Source organism: Parambassis ranga, chromosome 16 (assembly GCF_900634625.1).
Source record: "Parambassis ranga chromosome 16, fParRan2.1, whole genome shotgun sequence".
Taxonomy (NCBI): domain Eukaryota; kingdom Metazoa; phylum Chordata; class Actinopteri; family Ambassidae; genus Parambassis; species Parambassis ranga.
Window position 1 is genome coordinate 22,021,839 of NC_041036.1, and position 20,082 is coordinate 22,041,920.

A 20,082-nucleotide genomic window follows, 5' to 3' on the forward strand; every position below is an offset into this window, starting at 1 on the left:
AGGCTGCTCTCATGGACTGCTTCAACACCACTGTGTGGACAGAGCTTTATGACCCACATGGGGAGGACATTAACACAATAACGGACTGCATAACGGACTATATTAACTTCTGTGTTGAGAACACTGTTCCTTCCAAGAAGGTACGGTGTTTCTCCAACAACAAGCCGTCGATTAACCCTGAAATCAAAGCTCTCCTGAAGGAGAAGAAGAGAGCTTTCAGGTCAGGGAATATGGATGAGCTGAGGGCTGCACAGAGGGAGCTGAGGAGGAAGATCAGAGAGGGAAAAGCCAGCTACAGGAAGAAGATGGAGGAGTAGCTGCAGCAGCAAAACGTCAGCGGGGTGTGGAGAAGCCTGAAAACCATCTCTGGCTACAACACACCCCACTCACAGGCTGAGGGGGATCAGAAGTGGGTCAATGACCTAAACCTACACTTCAATAAGTTTGATGTAGCACCCACTCCTCCCCCCCTGCAGTCGCACCTCCACTCTCTGACTCCTGGCCTTTGTTCCTCTCCCACAGCCCCCCACACTCTTAGCTTATCACAACATCAAACCATTTCACACCCATACAGAGACACTCATTCCCCACCCCCACCCCTGTCCTTCACAGCAGCCCAGGTGAGAAAAGAACTCAGGAAAACCAAGACAAGGAAGGCAGCTGGACCAGATTCCATTAGCTCCAGGCTCCTTAAGTCCTGCGCAGACCAGCTGTGTGGAGTTATGGAGCACGTCTTCAATCTGAGCCTCAAGCTGGGGGTGGTACCACAGCTCTGGAAGACCTCCTGTGTGGTACCAGTGCCTAAAACACCGCACCCCAAAGACCTCAGCTACAGACCAGTGGCTCTGACATCCCACCTCATGAAGACACTGGAGAGACTGGTCCTGAGACCTCCGCTCCACAGTGGGCTCCTCAATGGATCCAGTGCAGTTCGCCTACAGGCCTAATGTTGGAGTGGAGGACGCTGTCACCTTCCTGCTACACCGAGCTCTTTCTCACCTGGAGAAGCCCGGCAGCACTGTGAGAATCACCTTCTTTGATTTTTCCAGTGCTTTCAACACCATCCAGCCGGCAATCCTGAAGGACAAACTGGTGCAGACAGGGGTGGACCACCTGCTGTCAGAGTGGATCAGGGACTACCTCACAAACCGACCACAGTTTGTGAGAGCCCAGAACTGTGTGTCTGACCTGCTTACCTGTTGCACGGGTGCCCCTCAGGGGACCGTCCTGGCCCCCTTTCTCTTTACCCTCTACACATCGGACTTCAGACACAACACTGACGGCTGTGTGCTGCAGAAGTTCTCTGATGACACTGCGATTGTTGGTCTCATCAGAGATGACGACGACGCAGAGTACAGAGGACTGACGCAGAACTTTGTGGACTGGTGTCAGCGAAACCACCTCCTGATTAATGCAGGGAAAACCACGGAGATGGTGGTGGACTTTCGCAGACAACACTCAGCCCCCCCCCCACCGGTGAACATCCAGGGAATGGACATTGAGCAGGTGGACTCTTACAAATACCTGGGTGTTCACCTCAACAACAAACTGGACTGGACTCACAACACAGACGCACTGTACAGGAAGGGCCAGAGCAGGCTCTACCTGCTGAGGAGACTGCGGTCTTTTGGAGTGAAAGGGGCACTCCTGAAGACCTTTTATGACTCTGTGGTGGCATCGGTCATCCTGTACGGTGTGGTCTGCTGGAACAGCAGCATCACTGAGAGGGAGAGGAAGAAGAGTCATCAGGAAGTCCAGCTCTGTCCTGGGCTGCTCTCTGGACTCAGTGCAGGAGGTGGGTGACAGGAGGGTCCTGGCAAAACTAACATCCATGCTGGACCATGAGTCCCACCCCTGCAGGACACCCTGTCAGCCCTGCAGAGCAGCTTCAGTGGCAGACTGCTCCACCCTCGGTGTGTGAAGGAGAGATACAGAAGGTCTTTCCTTCCTGCTGCTGTCAGACTGTAAAATAAACACTTCTGATAGGTGCAATACTCACACACCACAGTGTACAATAAATTATTTTATTTAGTTTTTGATGCACTCTGTACAGTTTATAAACCATTTCTACCTCCACTCACCTGTGCAATAACTGTTAATATGTAAACTGTTTATAATGTATATATCTTTTTATTGGTAGTCTATTTTATAATGTATATATCTTTTTCTTAACTTATCCCTTGCTGTCTGTATGCCGTTGCAAAAATGCAATTTCCCCATTGTGGGACTAATAAAGGTTTATTAATCTTAATCTTAATCTTAATAACAGGAAGACACACATGAGGAGGACAGGACTTCAAAGTAAAACAAGAAGCATGAAACAACATTACAACACATGAGGGAGGACAGGAGAAAACACGAGGGAGGTGAGGACAGGAAGGGTAAAGCTGGATACATACTGGCAAACAGCTCCTGGTAGGAGAAACACGGCGCACAGAGGAGAGCGTCTGTCCAAAAGGTGGCGATAAAAATTAATCCCAGTATTGATCACGGCGTTACAGTGGCTTGATGCGCACATTAAACACCGGGAGACGGGATGTATTATTGCAGACAGTCATCCACACGTTCACAGAATTAAACTCACACAGACCAGAGGTCTGCTACAGTCAGCTACACTGATCTTCTATCTATTGTCATGCTATGCGCCCTCTTCCCTGAGCATTATTAGCTCGTTAGGCCAGGTAACCACAACTGTGCGCACTATGAGAGGCCAACACAGGCCACTTCCAGTGGTGATGCTTGTATAGTAGTGTTGTGATATTATGGAAATGCATAAAATATCTTTTAATATTTTTTTAATATCTGTACTGTTCAAAAAGCAACCTAAAAATGCCACTTGAAGAAAGTTCTGGAACACCTCTGTCCTATTGTTCTGAGGAACGTTCCAGCACACTGGGTCAAAAAAATTGCCACTTCTGCATCACCACTTTCATTGTTGGTTGAACCCACAACCTCGGCAGAACCACAAAGACCTGCATGATCCCATAGCCCCACAGAGTAGCGGTCCACACCTACTGTAAAGCACGGTAGCAAAGAAAGAAGAAGAAGCTACAGACATTGAGGAGCAGCTTTTGTCAATTCTTTAAGAGTTAGCTCCAAAAACTCATGTGCTAAATGATGAACTGGAAGAATGTTAGCATTTTCCCAGTTTTACACAAACTTGGCAAAGACAAACGCCAAGATGCCAAAATTGGCATTTTAAATTTTTTTCATAACATTGAAAAAGGTTTACCCAGACAGCCATCTAGTACAATCATTCCTCAAATCAGATCTAGCTGGCATCAACATCCTCATCCCACCTATCCCCAAACACACAGTCATCACACCTCTGGAGCACAAGGCTTTCAGCCTATTGCCCACTCCCCTCAAAATGTCCCAACAACAGCTGAACAAGAATTCTAAACACCTATCCCCTGTGATAGCCTATCTATTAGAAGTAGCTTTTCATTTCTCAACCATGGAGCCTAATTCTTTAATCTTGTGTGTGGAACAATGACTAAGCAAACAAGTGGCAAACTATCATCTGCCATGTTAGGCCATTTAAACTATTCTGGTGTTAACTATACATCAGCAGCTACTCCCTCCTCAGTCACAAACAAATTATCTGCTGTGATGGACCAATGTAGTCCCTCTCATAGGGAGGAGAACCTCTCCTGATAGAAGAGATCCTCACACCTGTCATAGAAGAGAACAGCCTATAGGGTCAGAAAGGCATTATCCAGGGTTTCCACCGCTGGAATCGACTGAGGAGTGTGCCCCCTTAAGGAGACACAGGTAGAAAAAGAGTCCAGCAGATATCTTCACAAGACATCTGTATCGTAGTGGTTCTCATCGGCCACTGTCCAGTTACTCCAACACTCTGGGAGCATAAAAATGTCTGTCCAGTAGGAAAAGTCACTATTAATCCATCTGGGGAGCACATAAGGGAGGTTCCAGTTTTGATCAACAAGTCTCTGCCCATCAAATTCACTGGTGATGAGCTGGAGCGAATGAAACAATGTCTGTGGTGCTGCTAATACAGTTTCACAAGTTCTGTGAATGGCTAACGTTAAGGTTCCCCAAAGAAGCCAACCGACGAAATGATGTGAGATGCCGGTGTGATCTTTGACAGCCATTTTGTTGGGGTGGATACCAGGGAGCCCCTTGTGGTCACTGACAGGGTTGCTTGTAGTGACAATTTCTTTCCCAGTGACCAGGTTTTCCACAATAAAACAATAAAAGCAGTCTCACCCACTCATACCCCTTCCATGCCCCCCTCCCCCACGGCCACCCTCTTTTCCTCTCTAGTTACTTCCTCTATGATGTTGGCCCCACCCACCACAATAACGGGGGTGAGTGACCCAAGGTGGGGTTGAAATATATATATAATATCAGGTTCTCCCACAACTGGGGACTGTGGCTGAGGTGGGGGAGTGGGCTGAGGCTGAACTACCAGCTGTGATGCAGGGGTGTATTTCTTCTTTTCCTCTGATATGCTGCTTCCTTTCTAGCTTGAGCTAACTGCAGCTTTAATAATTGTGTCTGCAGCCCTTTCATCTCCATGGTCCCTTTGTCAGTGTTTTCTGTGTGTAGATTCATATGGTGTACAACATGTCTCTCCCAAACAACAGAATCACTTCCTGGTAAATCAGGGTAATTTTTCAGGGCCTGCTGAAACAAAAGAGGAAGCCCCTCCTCTGTTGCCTGTCTATACCAGTGCAGCAGGGCACCAAGTTGACTAGAATTCACTACCGTCTGCCTGTCTGTTACTCGCCCCCTCCCATCAGGGACAGTCATGATGGGGTACATCCCAGGAGGTGGGGTCTGAGGCAAAGCAGAAGCTACAGCAGAGGTGGGTGAATATGGAGGCCCTCGCTTCCTGTTTAATGTCAGTGGTACTACCAGACTCCTTACAATCATCATCTATGCAGCACAGATATGCCTGATATAAAATCTTACGTCTCTCCTCATCTGCCTTCACTGCCTTCTCCAACTTATCTTTCTCTAATACTAATAATACTAATAATCTCCTCCTTTCTCTCTCTCTCTAGTTTAACTTTATTCTCCTCTGTTGCAATCACATTTTTTAGCAGCTTTTTATCATCTCCTTTCACTCCCTGCGCTGTCACTGCTGTACACACTGCTGCTTTCATCTGAGCTGAAGCCTTCTGTTGTCCCTCTGCTCCTGCCTGTCCACAACAATGGCTCAACATCTTACTCATCTGTTACCCAAACTGGGCCCTGGTGAAAGCTGGCAAAAGGAAAGAACAGCAGACCAGAACAGGACCAGTCACGCCGAAAAAAAATTGTCATCCCATATATATCAGGAGTTTCTGAGAAACTGAGAAGGATTTTCAACGCCCATCAGATCCCAGTACACTTTAAGCCCAGCTCTACACTGAGACAAAAACTGGTCCACCCCAAGGACAAAACTCCCAGGGACAGCCAGAGCAATGTAATCTATGCAGTTCAGTGCAGTGAGGAATGCTCTGATCTCTATATTGGTGAAACCAAACAACCACTACACAGAAGGATGGCACAGCACAGGAGAGCCACCTCTTCAGGACAAGACTCAGCTGTTCACCTCCACCTCAAAGACAGTGGTCATTCCTTTGAGGATAATAATGTCCAAATTCTAGACAGGGAGGACAGATGGTATGAAAGAGGGGTCAAAGAAGCCATCTATGTGAAATTGGAAAAACCCTCTCTAAACAGAGGGGGAGTGCTGAGGCATCAGCTCTCACCTGTTTACAACTCTGTCCTTTCATCCCTTCCTAGCAGACTTCACTCCCGCTCAAACTCTAACGATGGGCCGTCAACTAGTCCTGCACATTCCCAGACACAGTTTCTGGTCATTAACTGACCATTAACCAACTATAAGGATCATAGTCATGTGAGTTCCTGCAAGATCCACCCACAGAGGTCCTGAACACATAAAACTCAGATTCCCAACCAAAATTTTTAGTTTAGAACTAAAGAAGCCACTTGGGGAAGTGGCGAAACATTTTCAAAAAACAATCCTTGAGTCCAGTTGCCTCGATTTAAACTCGACCTGGATGAATGAGAGCAATGAAAATGACTATAACCTGGATGAATGAGAGCATCCACAGATACCCATCTGTTCATCAATTGTCTTCCACAGAGACATGATTACCATTTACCAAATTCTTCTTGCGTACCTGCTGTACTTTAAAATTTACCTTCCTAAATGTGCCTTCGTCTATCCCTCAGTCTGACTCTGACAGCGCAGAGACACACACACACAGACACTCATTGAACCTGCAACACACACACACAGGCCTACACACTCACTTCTCTGACGGCACGGAGTAAACACCTTTCCTGGACGGCTCAAGGTCAAAACTGTTTTAAACAATTTTCAATACATAAAACACAACTTAAATATTAGGCTATATATTTTCTTCTCTTTCCTGGATCCTTTTTCTTCACATTTAATTTATTCTCTTTTTTTTCTCTTCTCATATTTCGTGATCACTGTTTCAATTTTCCTCTGTGTGAACCTTTTTTTTATAAATGTTAAGCGGTTATCACCAATGTCGTTTCAGGGGTCATGAATTTCCACTGGCTTTCAACCGAGCTTTATCTATATTTGCGTCCAAATATAGCAGGGGACGCAACTCCCAATGACATAACGCTCATTCACGTTATTATATTAACCCTTTTTTTATTTTTTATTTTTTTTAACTGGGTAATACTTCTCTCAGTGTCATTTTTTCTCTTTCACTTTCACTTAATACTAATTTTCTCTTTTCTTCACTTACAATCTGCCTTTTACAATTTGAACTCTAAAACATCATACCCACACACACAAACAGTGACTACGTAATTTAGATTGATACACCAATGTGCAGAATTTGGTTAAACAGGTTCTGCTTACCTTATTTTATTGTTGTGGCCACCAGTAGTCACTCAGCCAGGCAAGATGTCATTTGACCCACACGCCTTCCAAATTCCTGAACCGAGCCCCATATTGTCGGGGTGTGCCCCGAGCTGGTTTATAAGGAAGGAGCGGACACATTCTGGTCTCAAGATTACAATTTATTGAACAATGAGGCAGATTCTGAGTCACAGAGCTCTGGGTTGTGTCAGGTGAAAGATTTTATTTTGCATTATGTTATTATGTGGTGTGGGTCCACATATCTAGAAGTGTGTCCCTAACATGAAGTTTTCATTTCTGTGTTTATTACTGTATGCATATTACTGTAATGTGTTTTATGAGTGCTTATGTGGTAAGTAAGTTTTATAGAAGATCAAAGGAAGACAGGTATACTGAATGTATTGAGAAGTGTGTAATTTCATTCTTCTCATAGACTTTTGTAATTCATTTCCTCTGTTAGTTGTTTTCTGCTCTTTGGTGACAGCTCAAGATGGTGACAGTGTAAGAGAGGAGCATGTTGTTCTCCTGCCTTGATGCTGGGCAACCACAGCGGCCTCTGTTTGTGTGACTCAGAATTTGCTTCTTCACTGTTAGAATAAATTGTAATTTTGAGACCAGATATTGTCCACTTCTTCCAACCACAACAACCACACAGCAATAACTAGACATGGAATTCACACATTGAGATACCCCAGGGGCGTTCCTACCTGCCGGCCCACAGGCGCATCTACCTTGTCTGCACTGACCTTTCAGCTGCCCCATTGGACGCGGGGTGATAAACTGGGACCAAGGTTTGTTTCATGCCATTTCATCTCAAAAACTGCTTAAATTCACTAGATGTGAATTGTGGTCCATTATCCGAAACCACTTCCTCAGGCAGTCCATAAGATGCAAAAATGTTGCGCAGGACCTCAATGGTCTTAACCGATGTTGTGGTTGACATGTGAACCACCTCCAACCATTTTTTTGAATGGCTGTCAACACTAAAAAATACTGTTTATCTTTCTCACAGAAATCTATGTGAATCCGTTGCCACACCCGCGTTGGCCATTTCCCACAATGTAGTGGGGCTGTCGCTGGTAGTTGTCTAACTGTCTGACATGCACTACACTCCTGTACAGCTTTTTCGATGTCTTTATCCAGACAGGGCCACCACATGTGGCTCCTGGCCAAAGCTTTCATGCGGCACATGCCAGGATGACCCTGATGGAGATCATACAGCAGCCTTTGTCTGAGAGGTGGAGGCACCACAACCCTCATTCCCCCAGAGAACACATCCTTGTTTCACTGATAGTTCAGTTCGTCTTATAAAGAATGGTTTAAATCAGTGGTCCCCAACCACCGGGCCGGGGACCGGTACCGGTCCGTGGGTCATTTGGTACTGGGCCGCACAGAACGACTGAGCAAAACATATATTATTCATTATCTGAGTCTGAAAGCTGTTTCATTTATAAATCGATCAGATTCATCCGCCTGTGCCTTTAAGCACCTGCCCAGACGCTTGTCTCGGTCACGGCATACGGAACCCCAAAATTAAGCCCACAAGCAGCAAAAATAAATAAAAAACAAACGTCTTTGGAGAGCTTCTTCGGAAAGGGGAAAAGGCCTAACGAGGAGACAGAAGAAGAGGAGCCTACCCCTTCAAAGAAAAAGAAACCCGACTATATCAGGAGTCCTATTTAAAATACGGATTTATTGCAACAGGTGATTCTCACACACCAAGTCCGCTCTGAGTGATATGTGGCGACAGACTCGCAAATGAGGCAACGAAGCCTTCAAAACTGCGAGACCGAGCACCCTGCATTAAAAGACAAGCCATGGAAGAAAACATGAACAAGAACGACTGAAGCAATTAATGACGGCCAAAACAAAATTACGGAGTGGACTGGACATAAGAAACACACTTCGGGTGTCATGTCTCCCATTATCCCCAGATGGGACCGCCTCATTGCTGAGAAAGCTCAAAGGCTCCCACTAATTAAGCATAAGAGTACGAGTCTGTTTATGCACTTTGTTTTTTTTTTTTTTTTTTTTTTCTGTGCCGGTCCGTGAAAGTATTGTTTTACATGATACCGGTCCGTGGTGCAAAAAAGGTTGGGGACCGCTGGTTTAAATGTCTCCTCTCTCACTTGACTTGGCCATCCATTTAGAGTGAGCTCCCTCACTCGGCTGAGCACCGGATCTTTGTTTGTGCTCTGTGCAATGTCACTGGCTTTCACATGTAAATCACAGAGAAATAGAAGATTTTTCCTTCTTCTGAAGAGTTTTCTTTGACCTTGCTTGGTAACCTTGAGAGCGCGTCTGCATTGGCATGGTCTGCAGACTAACGCTACTCTTTTTTGTTTTATAGGATTAAGCCATCAATATGAGCACCCACCGCTGCATTCTCAAAGCGGCTAGTGTGGGAATGGCTGCCTTTGGCCCAAGGATTGCCAAGAGAGGTTTGTGGTCCTCTATTTGCACATATTTTCTTTCAGCCTCTGTTAGTGTACGGGATGCAAATGCTATAGGCTTTTCTTCTTCATTCTCCATCACATGTGAGATGACAGCACCGAAACCATAAGGCAAAGTATCACAGGCTAACTTCAATGGCTTTTTAGTGTCATAATGAACAACTACGGTGCTCTGTAGTAGTTGCGCTTTTGCACTTTTGAATGGAGCCTCACACTCTGATGTCCACCTCTAAACACTGCCCCGTTTCAGTAACTCATGCAAAGGTTTCAACTACATGGACAGATTTTTCTTTGTCTGCCATGAACATGCATTTTGATTACTCTCACATTGTATTTTTCCAGACTTCCTCCAGTTTTCACAGATGTTCCTCTCTTGAACCTGCTGTGATCAAGATGCCATCCAGGTCACAGGTCACATGTTCTATCCCCTGTAGGATCTGAGCCATCACTGCCTGGAAAATGGATGGTGCACTTGAGACTCCGTATGACAACCGGTGGTAGGTGTAGAGCCCCCGATGTGTGTTTACTGTAAGATACTTTTCTGAGTCCTTATCCAACTCCAACTGCTGATAAGCATGCGATAAGTCCAGCTCGGTAAACAGCTTGCCTCCAGCCAGGGTTGCAAAAAGATCTACTGCATTTGGCAATGGATAGGTTTCCTCTTCCACACACTGATTTACGTTCACTTCGGCACAGTCACTATAGGTGCAGCCCATTCAACTCCCTGATGGTGCTGGGGCCGACCTTAAACACCTCTTTGTGCTTCTGCAGGATTACTGCCACTTCTGGGTCATTAACAGTTCGTGCTGCCTTGATTTGAAATATTTCCCTCCAGTCCAGTCTAATTTTCTTCAGCCAATTTCTGCTCAGTAGCGCTGGCCTGTCACCCTTCACAATAACCAGTAGCACACTGGCTGCTTGTTTGTATTTTACACCCACAAATACCTTCCCTAACACTGGGATGGGTTCTCCAGAGAAAGCAAACAGTGGTATTTTACATGGGTACAGTGGCAAGTGAGTGATCTGTTATAGATGATCTCTGACACCAAAGACACACATGCTCCTGTGTCTAACTGCATCTGTACGTTTGACCTTCAATGTTCACATCAACCACATATCCATCATTGTTGATTTTTGAAGACGTTTCGCCACTCCCCCAAGTGGCTTCTTCAGTTCTGCCACCTGGGGGAGCAGCTAAACGTCTTCAAAAAACAATCCTTGAGTCCAGTTGCCTCGATTTAAACTCTTGGAAATGACTATTACCTGGATGAATGAGAGCATTCACAGATATATATCTTTCTTAACTTATCCTTTGCTGTCTGTATCTGCTGTTGCAAAAATGCAGTTTCCCCATTGTGGGACTAATAAAGGTTTCTTAATCTTAAACTGTAATATATTGAGGTGGGTTCAATAAATCAGACGGACCCAGCTAGTTAGTGGGGATACTTATCTTGTCTTCAGAAGACATCTTTGATGGTCACGTCAGAGCACAAAGGCTCTACAATTGGATATTTGAGCCCCTTGTGATATTGCTTGATGGTCCTATTGGACACTGACTTGCCCATAGAATACTACAGCCGGGTTGCATCTCTACCTATTACCATTCCTGAGATATGAGCGACATACTCTTTCATCAGTGCTCTATAAATGAAGATGGATTGGATTGGATTCGAAATCCAAGCGGCTCTTGGAACCTGCTGTAGAGTTGGTAAAGCACTTACATGCTGAATCACCTCCTTCCACCTAGTTAAAGATCCTTGACTGCCTTTGGCACAGTTGAAGATGGCAAGGACCTTTTTGCCAAATACTTAAACATCATGCAAAACCATGGTGAGGAACCTTCATCCTACCTCCAATGGCTCCAGGTGATGCTGAACACAACATTCATAAGAGGAGGCATTCATGCAGAAGAACTTGATAAACAGTTTTTAAAGCAGTTCATTAGAGGCTGCTGGGACAATGACTTGATAGCAGAACTTCAACTAGAACAAAAGAAACATGATCCATCTACCTTTGCAGAACTCCTTCTCCTCCTGCGTACTACAGAGAGGAGGTGGACATTCAAAATGTCACACATGAAGCAGCATCTAAACACCTCAAATCCAAGGGTGTTTGCACGCTATGGGTGTCCGATCACAAAGCCCAGAATGTCTTTCTTCATCTGCTATCGATTCCTTGTCCGAAATCCAAGACCTGAATAAACAAATTGCCAACTTACAGTTTCACCTTGCATCACTAAAATGTAAAAATGCCAAAAGGGAGTCAAGCTGTTAGCTCAGCCAAACCAAACCCTTCCTTTGAAAGCTTCAAGGCTCAGAAATCACAGCAGATCAAAGAACTGACAATAGCCTGAGCAGCCGCCCAAAGCCCTGGTACTGCTTCAGGTGCGGAGAGGATGGGCATATCAAACCCCATTGTGAGACAAACTCTCCTCTTGTTACCCTAAAGAGGAAACAGCTGAGAGACAAACAAGCGGCGTGGGATAAAACAAGTAACCATTTGCATACCAGTTGCTGTCAAAAATGAATCAGACCATGCTGTCACACTCACACCAAAGACAATCATAGCAGAAATACATGCTATCCAGAGTGTTCAGGCTGCTAACAACCAAACCCTGAGCCCTCCCAAATCTGACAAGCCCGAGCTTCCGTTTGACTTTGGTGACTCCTAAATCTCTGGTGAGTGGAAGAAATGGATAACTGAAAAGATGCTGATAGGTCTGGAAGATTGAAATGAAAAGTTATTAATGAGTGGTCTGAAAGGACAGGATTTTGAGACAACACTAACAGGTTCTCAGTATCTAGGCCATAGGTGAGAACCCGATCGAGGGTGTGATTGTGATAGTGTGTGGGTTTGTTTACTAAGAGAACCCTACTGAATCTAAGAGTGAGTTGAAGGCAGTCTTATCTGTCTGTCAGAGTCGACGTCCATATGAATGTTAAAGTCACCCACTATAATGACTTTATCTGTGCTGAGCACTAGACTAAATAAGAAGTCTGAAAACTCGAGCAGGAACTCTGAATTAAGCAGCAGCAGGTGGCTGATACAATAACGAGTAGAACTGCCTTTTCTGACTTCCAGCTTCGGTGAGTATCTGCTGGTGTGTATTTTTATACATATGTTGAAAATCTAGTCTTTAAATGTACACATCCACAGTCCTGTACTATAGTACTCATTTACTGCCCACCAAAATCACAACCAACATTTATATCTGAAATCCTCATGTCAGTTTGCAAGACATCTGCAAATGTTGTTGTACTTGATTTTAAAATTCACATTGACTCTAACTCCTGTAACCTCGCTGCTGAGTTCAGGCAGGTTGATGATTACATGAACATTAAGGAGCTTGTTTATACCCATACACAACCAGAGGCACACATTGGACGTTGCCACCACCAACACTGCCCCCATTACTGACTTCCAAGATGTCTCAGACCATCTGGCTCTCCCATATTGACTCCACCTTCTCCCCCCTCCACATTCATGGGGTGAAAATACAAGCACATCACCCCCATCCTTCACACACTCCATTGGTTCCCCATTCACTTGCGCATTAAATGCAAACTCCTCTTCCACACTTACCCCTGTCTACATGGAAATGCCCGAGTATATTTTACTGAACTCCCCACCCCACACACCAATTCCAGAGCCTCCCAGGACTTTTCTCAAGACCATAGGTGACAGGACCTTTGAAGCGGCTGCTCGTCTGTTCCACAGTTAGGGATGCTTTTAAAAAAGGCCAATCCTTTTTAGGCAAGTGTATCGTAGCTAGACTATTTTATACTGCTTTTTTTATTTTTACAGTGTTTCTCCTTTTTATCTACCATTTATTGATTTTAGTGTCTTGTGTATGTACTCTGTTTTTAAACCTCACTATGTTGCAATTTCAGACTTGATACCAAATGCAAAGTGCATTACAAATAAAATTGATTATTATTTATACTTTAAGTAAATTAAAAAGTACTTAAGACTTTCACTTGAATAGGATTGTTGATGCAGCACTTCTACTTTTATTTAAGTATATATTTGATGGGTAGATGTACCAAGCTTCAGTACTTCCTCCACCCCTTGTTTTATGATAATTGCACTCCACACTTCAACAATATCAGTGATCATGTCAGTTGATTTAGCAAGCTAAGCTCATTAGCCCTTGGTTTTTCAGCTCCTTACACTCTCACTACTACTACAACCACTTGGATTGGTAACAATATCATAGTTGTCAACAACAGAACACCCCCTATGAGCTATAAAGTATATATAATCTATACATATATTACATAGGACTGAAAAATAATCTATGATTGTTTTACAGCTTTTTTGGAATACAATAAAATGTTACAAAACATAGTTAAGCTAAATGCAACATTTGGATATTTCCAATATTCTATCCCCGTTATAGTTACCCTTGCAGCTGCCTGTTTTGCCAACAAGATGGCGCCCATGCCTTGATAATTAAACCAAAGGCAACCACTGCTCTGTGCCGTGCCAATTGCAGAGGTAGCAGCACATTTGAAAACAACATAACATGCCTTGGTTGGGTTGGTCTATTTGTTTGAAGCTTGAAAAAGAAAGACAGCACATGGCAGAAATGTAGGCCTATATTAAAATCAAAGTGAACCACCTTAGCTAAAAGATAGCTACACTGAGCAGAGAAAGATTTTGCTCACTCACATTGCATAAGTTGATGTGTCTAAATCTATTTTACCTCTCTGTCTTCCATGTAGTTTTGTGCCCCTCTCTCTCTCTTTGCAGGTCTCTCTGATCTCTGGCCCCTGATCATTCCAATGCTTATTGACTACACCAGTCTTTGCTGCTCATTTTTGTTTTAATTATTATTAAATTACTATTACTATTCTACTATCATATAATCACTGTTTCATCTTGCTTGTCAAACTCAACAACCTGACATGTATGATGTTTGTGCATGTTTTTCATCCTCTCTGTCCTGTCTACCTGTCCTTCTCCTCCTCCTCAGCCAACTGGCAGCAGGAAGGTTCTCCTTATGAGTCAGATCCTGCTCAAGGTTTCTCAAGGGAGTTTTTTTGCCACTTTTGCTCTTAAGGGGGTTCAGACTCTGGGTCTCTGTGAAGAGCTTTGAGACATTTTCTGATTGTAAAATGCGATATATAAATAAAATTGAATTGAATTGTGTGTCAAAACCAGATTCCATTTTAAAAAAGGTAAGCTAGATAGCTTGTTTACAACTCTGTTATGTTTTAAAGGCAGACTATGCAGTAAATCTACTTAAAATAGTATAATAAAATTCTATTTGTAATATGTAAAGAAACATTACAAAAAGAGCCAATATGACCGATGATATTCTGTCAAAGAAGTCCACTTATTGTGATCCTTAAATGTGCATGCCATCTAGACTGTAGACCTCCTGTAAACTCACTTTCTGACACTAGATGGTATTATGAGTGTCTTGTCGGTGTTGCCTGCTCTAAAGGCAACAAGAGAATAAGCAGACAGGTAGAAGCAGATCCAACAGATCTATGCTGCAAATGACATTAGTTGAAATTTGGCAGGCAACCTGTATCATCCACAGCAAACTACAGCCAAAAAATAAATGATAATAATTAATTGAAAAATAAATAAATATTGCCAAATATATAACATTTACCATTCATGCGTAGCATTTGGCATAAAGGATACCCAAAAGAGAGCGGATACATGTCTTCACAGAGAGCGGCAGTAGTGGTAGAGCAGTAATGGGATGGAGAGGCGGAAACTCTTGCAGCTGAAGTGCTGCCACCCAGTGTTGAGATTTTGTATTCTTTCTGACTATACCATATAAATCCATCTTTAGAATCAGAATCAGAAATACTTTAGCTTTAAGAGAATGTTGATTTTTAGAAACCCAGCTTGTGGGCACTAACATTAAACAAACATTAGCTTATGTTGCATGTTGTCTATTGTGTATTTTTTGTTTAATATTTTATTTTTATTTTAGATACTGTATTAATCCCAGAGGGAAATTCGTTACGGCTGCTGCACAAGCAGTGTCATACAATGACTAGCAAGGCGCGCCACAGGCTAGGGTGAAGTGTCTTGCCCAAGAACACACAACAGTGACTAGGGAGGAGTTGGGATCGAACCACCAACCTTCCGGTTATTGGACAACCCTGCTATCCCACTGAACAGTGAAATATATCTAAAGAGGTAGAGTGAAATCCAAACATTATAACAGGCATCTTCTTTTCCAAAAGGGCAAGCACAATATGTAAAATGCACAAGCTAAAGACACAGATAGGATTTTGGCAAACGTGCGCGCCCACACACCGTCACCGCCACACACAAGCATGCGCGTGTTCTCAGTCCTCCACCCCTCCCTCTCGCTCTCTCTCTCTCACGCAGTCACACACACACGTGTTTCACCCTCACACCCCAGCAACGTGCAAAGATCCACACACTCTCTCCCTCTCCCTCTCTTTCACTCACTCTCGCGCGCGCTCGCTCGCTTGCTCGCTCGCACACACCGCACACACACATATTTCTGCATCCTGTATTTTTTATGCACCGGGAAGCTGTCGTGGATTATGATGCCAGTTTTTATAACTGCGGAATATTGGCCCTTTCTTCAACTCCAATTGTGAATAGCAGTTATTCGCCCGCGTGTGTTTCTGTTTAATTATTTTTATTTCTCAGATTTTATATGTAATTTGGTTCCCGGTTACTTCTGAGCGAGAGACCGCTGAGACGCAAAGCCAACGTTCGATGCTGTTGGAACATGTCCTATGTTCCCTTTCAAGGTAAGACACGGCAGATAGTCTACATATATTTTCTGACACCCCCTGCATCCTTTCTGTCCTACTCCTCCCGTTCCTCAACATCCTCTTTCTGTCCCTGGCTTTTCTCTCTATCTTATGAAATATGTATTTAAGGCACCATAGCCGACAGGTGCACAGAGGAATAGCCTTGTAGAGATGCTCACACATAGAACACACATCCGGCGCAGCGTCTGTCGGTGGACAAAGCTGCGCTTGCTGTAATTATTGTACTGTTATTACTGTTATAACGTATAGGCTACATGTGAACTGGTCTGTGGTCTTAGAGGTCCACTGAGCTGATAGAATAATATGGTTTATACCGACAAGATATAATGGAGTTCAAATTTGGTGTATGAAGTATTTTTCCTCCTGTGGTATTTCTGAAATGTTCCTAGATGGATTTTGCAGTCTGTCATAATAAATGTTTAGGAATTTGGCAATAGCAGGACTCAATCTTGCCCCCGGTCTGAAAGAGAAAAAAGGCTCCTGAAATATGTAGATGACCAGAATGAGAGGCATTCTTGCTGCTCTTTTATTCCCTTATATTGAAGTGGGAGTGGGTGAAAGGTGCTTCTGTGTACCATAATGCCAGATTCTCTTAGTATCATTGCACTGCAACTGTGACTAATGCTATATGTGAGCTTCCATGCTGCAGTAGGCTACCTCACATCAGTGTGTGTGTGTGTGTGTGTGTGTGTGTGTGATTTGGAAAACAGCAAAGTACTTGAATATGATGGCTGGGTTCAAATCAGATGTATTGGCCAGTGCAAAGTTTGGAAGGACTAGATTGGTGTTGTGGTGTGTGTAAATACAGGGACCAATCCAATACTGTAAGGATGTTGGTGGGGGTGACAGCAGTGATCGAGTTCAGGAAAGTATGCTGCATGTGACTGTAGAGGTGAGATATGAGAAAGTAGTGTTGTACTTTTAGACTTCTAACACACACAAACAGACCTGTAACCCTTTGCAGATCAGTATGTCCGACAAAGACAAAAAACATAGCTGAGAGTTTCCGGGTTGCTCTGACCCTGGTGCCATCATCATGAAAAAAGAGACCATAATTATCTGTGGCAGCCAGGGTTCCTTTTCAGTCTGCTTTTTTAGTCCCTCAGGGCAGAACAGATAATGGCTACAATGCCCTCTTGTATGAGGGTGGTTGATTGCATAATGTTTGTGTGTATGTGTGTGTGTGTGTGCGTGAGACAGAGAGAGAGTGAGAGAGAGAGTCCACTCTGGGAGTCATTGCCAGGAAATTGTGATCACAGTGCTGCACCTATGCACCTACAAAACCTGCCAACAATGGCCCAGAGTACTATTTTTTTCTATGTCATTGTTTTCAGCATTGTAGTTTAGGCCTGAACCGTCTTTAGTCTAAACCATTTTGTTAGGCTATATCTGCAAGGGGGTCAGGCTACTAAAATAATACAATTCTAAGTTTAATCAGAATTTCAGTAATAGGATAAGAAATTCTATCATTGACAATCATCAGTTGGAGCTTTAAAATATAACAAAAGTCTGTTTTATTCCAAACCACAATGGTGTTAACATGTACTGCCTTAATCACACAAAATGGAAGTGATGTTCATGATCAGTCATACTTATATATAAATAATAAAATAATAAAAGAAAGCAATGGTGCCCCGGAGGACACCCCAACAACCTGGGTTAATGTATGAAGTAAAGACATACCCATCTGTTAATCAGTCACATGGATAGATGGCGTCAGGAAAATGCCCAGATACGCTTTTTTGCTCATTCTGCCCATCTTCATATGCAACCATGCTATTTCTGAGGTAGGTCATAATCAACCAAATGTACCATTTGTCACAAAGATGTGCCTGACCTGACCATACCATCAGATTCTTGCCTAGACTCTGCTCATTAGATTGTGTCATTTATTTCATAACAATAAATAATTGTGAAATGTATTAACAAATGGTTTGCACATTATCCACTTTCTTATAGCAAATAACTGTATAAACAGTGGGGTAAATGTGCCTTACTGGTCAAGCAGCTCCTTGCTATCTAGACACATATTGTATCCAGCCTCCCTATGTAACTATACATTAGAAGCTCCATGGTAACTCTAGGTGATTATGTAACAGTGTGTGATATTTATTGCTGCACAGTGACTCAACACTGGGAGGTAAAATATGTGGTAAGAGGATGACATTAGTGTGACTTTGATTTGCACTGAGATCCACATAAGGGGAGATGTATGTGTGTTTTTATGTGCGTCTTAACAATCTTGTATCTGAGCCCACACTGACGACTGTATTCAGCTAATGTACCAGGCAAGCAATTTGCAGTCATGCCAAGTACTGGCTCACATGAGCACTTAGTGGGAGCCAGCAGTAGCGGCAAAGATGGGCCTTGCTATCTTGGCTAAATTTTTCTCTTTCCCCCCACCACCACACACATATGCCTTTTTGACTTCCTCACTCACTTTTACTCTTTTCTTTATCTGTATTGTTTGTATCCACTAGTGCTGATGGACAGTGGAGGTAAGGAGTCTGCCACTGAGCAATCTCTGGCCTTGTCGATTTTACAGTAGTTTAATACAGCAGCTCCTCTCAAGCATGGCCGTAGTTAAAGGGCCAGCACATAACAGTGCACTGCAGTGAATCTCTTATCCATCCTTCTTCATCCCTTTTTTTCTCCCATGTGACATAAGGGACTGTCTTACACCCCTCTACCACTCAGGATGTGCCAGGAACCATCATCTGTTAGACTGTACTGCATACATGATATTCATGCAGCACTGTGCAATACATTATCTGTCAAAGGAAAGAGAGCCCCATTTATTCCCAGCATGGTGCTAAGTGTATTGGAGATGTAGCAACTTTTTCAAGTGTAGAATCGAAGCTGTCGCAATGAGCAGTGATGGGCGTGTGGCAGAAGTGATTTGCTGTTATTTTCACATGTAGGGCTGTATTCTCTAGCTGGACTGCTGTTGACTGATCTTTTGTCAGCAGATGTTTTCAAGAAACCCCATGTCCAAGTTCAGGGAAATTTTCTGTCCTCTTTACATGCAGAAAGTCAGCTATTTTAACTATCAAACCACTTTCTACTGTCAGTGTTTTTCAACTATGCTCTAAAGCTCTTTGTGTCAAAGACATGCATGATGTCATGATATCAATTCCAAAACCACAGTCAAACAGTGACTGTGCTCAGTAGCATATTCAAGGATCTAGTGCAGGGGTATTCAATTTCAAGTTGAAGAGGTCCAGTTAGAGAAAATTTCTCGAAGCAAAGGTCCGGACCTTTGCTAGGAGAGGCTATATAAATATATAGCCTATATTTATGGTTGGATGGATGCATGGAACCAAAACGGTAGTACAATACAGTACAATTTAAAAACTTTGACAATATTTTTGTCACATAATATAGAGCTGTAGAATGTTCTTTTAATAATTACATAAAAGTAGGGTTGCATTTTAAAAAAGGGGAAAGGAGGGGTGTATGTTTGTTACTTATATAATGTTCACCATAATATTTTTCCATGTATGTTCATCTCAATGCTGGAAATACCATCACTTCAGACAAAGTTTTTGATTCATTTACTTAACTTGAACAATACTTTGCTACATTTCCACCTCTAGATAACTTATGCCAGCCAAAATGTTCAAATCTCATTTACATTCAGTATGCTTCTACAGGTACAGGAATTGGTTGATTTATTGAATATCTGCGTGACGGAAACAACCAGACTGCAACCTGCATCTCCGAAAAATTACATTAGGCTACTATAAGACTATTTAATCGTTTTCCAAACGCATATCTATTTATAGAAGCTGCCGGAATGCCGTGCTGGACCGTTCTGGCCCTCTTTAACCCTGATGTATCGCTGTCTTAATTTTCTTTTCACGTGTGTAACCTGTCTGCAACTATTCGTTTGCTATGCATTTCAGGTGGTTGCGACTACTATTGTAGTCCCAGATTTGCCCAGATTTGATTGGCTGAGAGTTATCATGTGGGATGG

At 43.2% G+C, this 20,082-nt stretch overlaps 1 protein-coding gene across 5 annotated transcripts in view; it reads left to right on the plus strand.

Moving 5' to 3' along the window:
* The first annotated feature begins 15,937 nt into the window (after nt 1–15,937).
* Nucleotides 15,938–20,082, plus strand: part of syngap1b (synaptic Ras GTPase activating protein 1b) — a 245,108-nt gene continuing 240,963 nt past the window's right edge. For all 5 annotated transcript variants that reach the window (XM_028426626.1, XM_028426624.1, XM_028426625.1 and 2 more), the window contains exon 1: nt 15,938–16,082. In XM_028426626.1, coding sequence (XP_028282427.1) covers nt 16,061–16,082 — 22 coding nt within the window. In that variant the 5' untranslated portion in view covers nt 15,938–16,060. The remainder of the gene's footprint in view (nt 16,083–20,082) is intronic.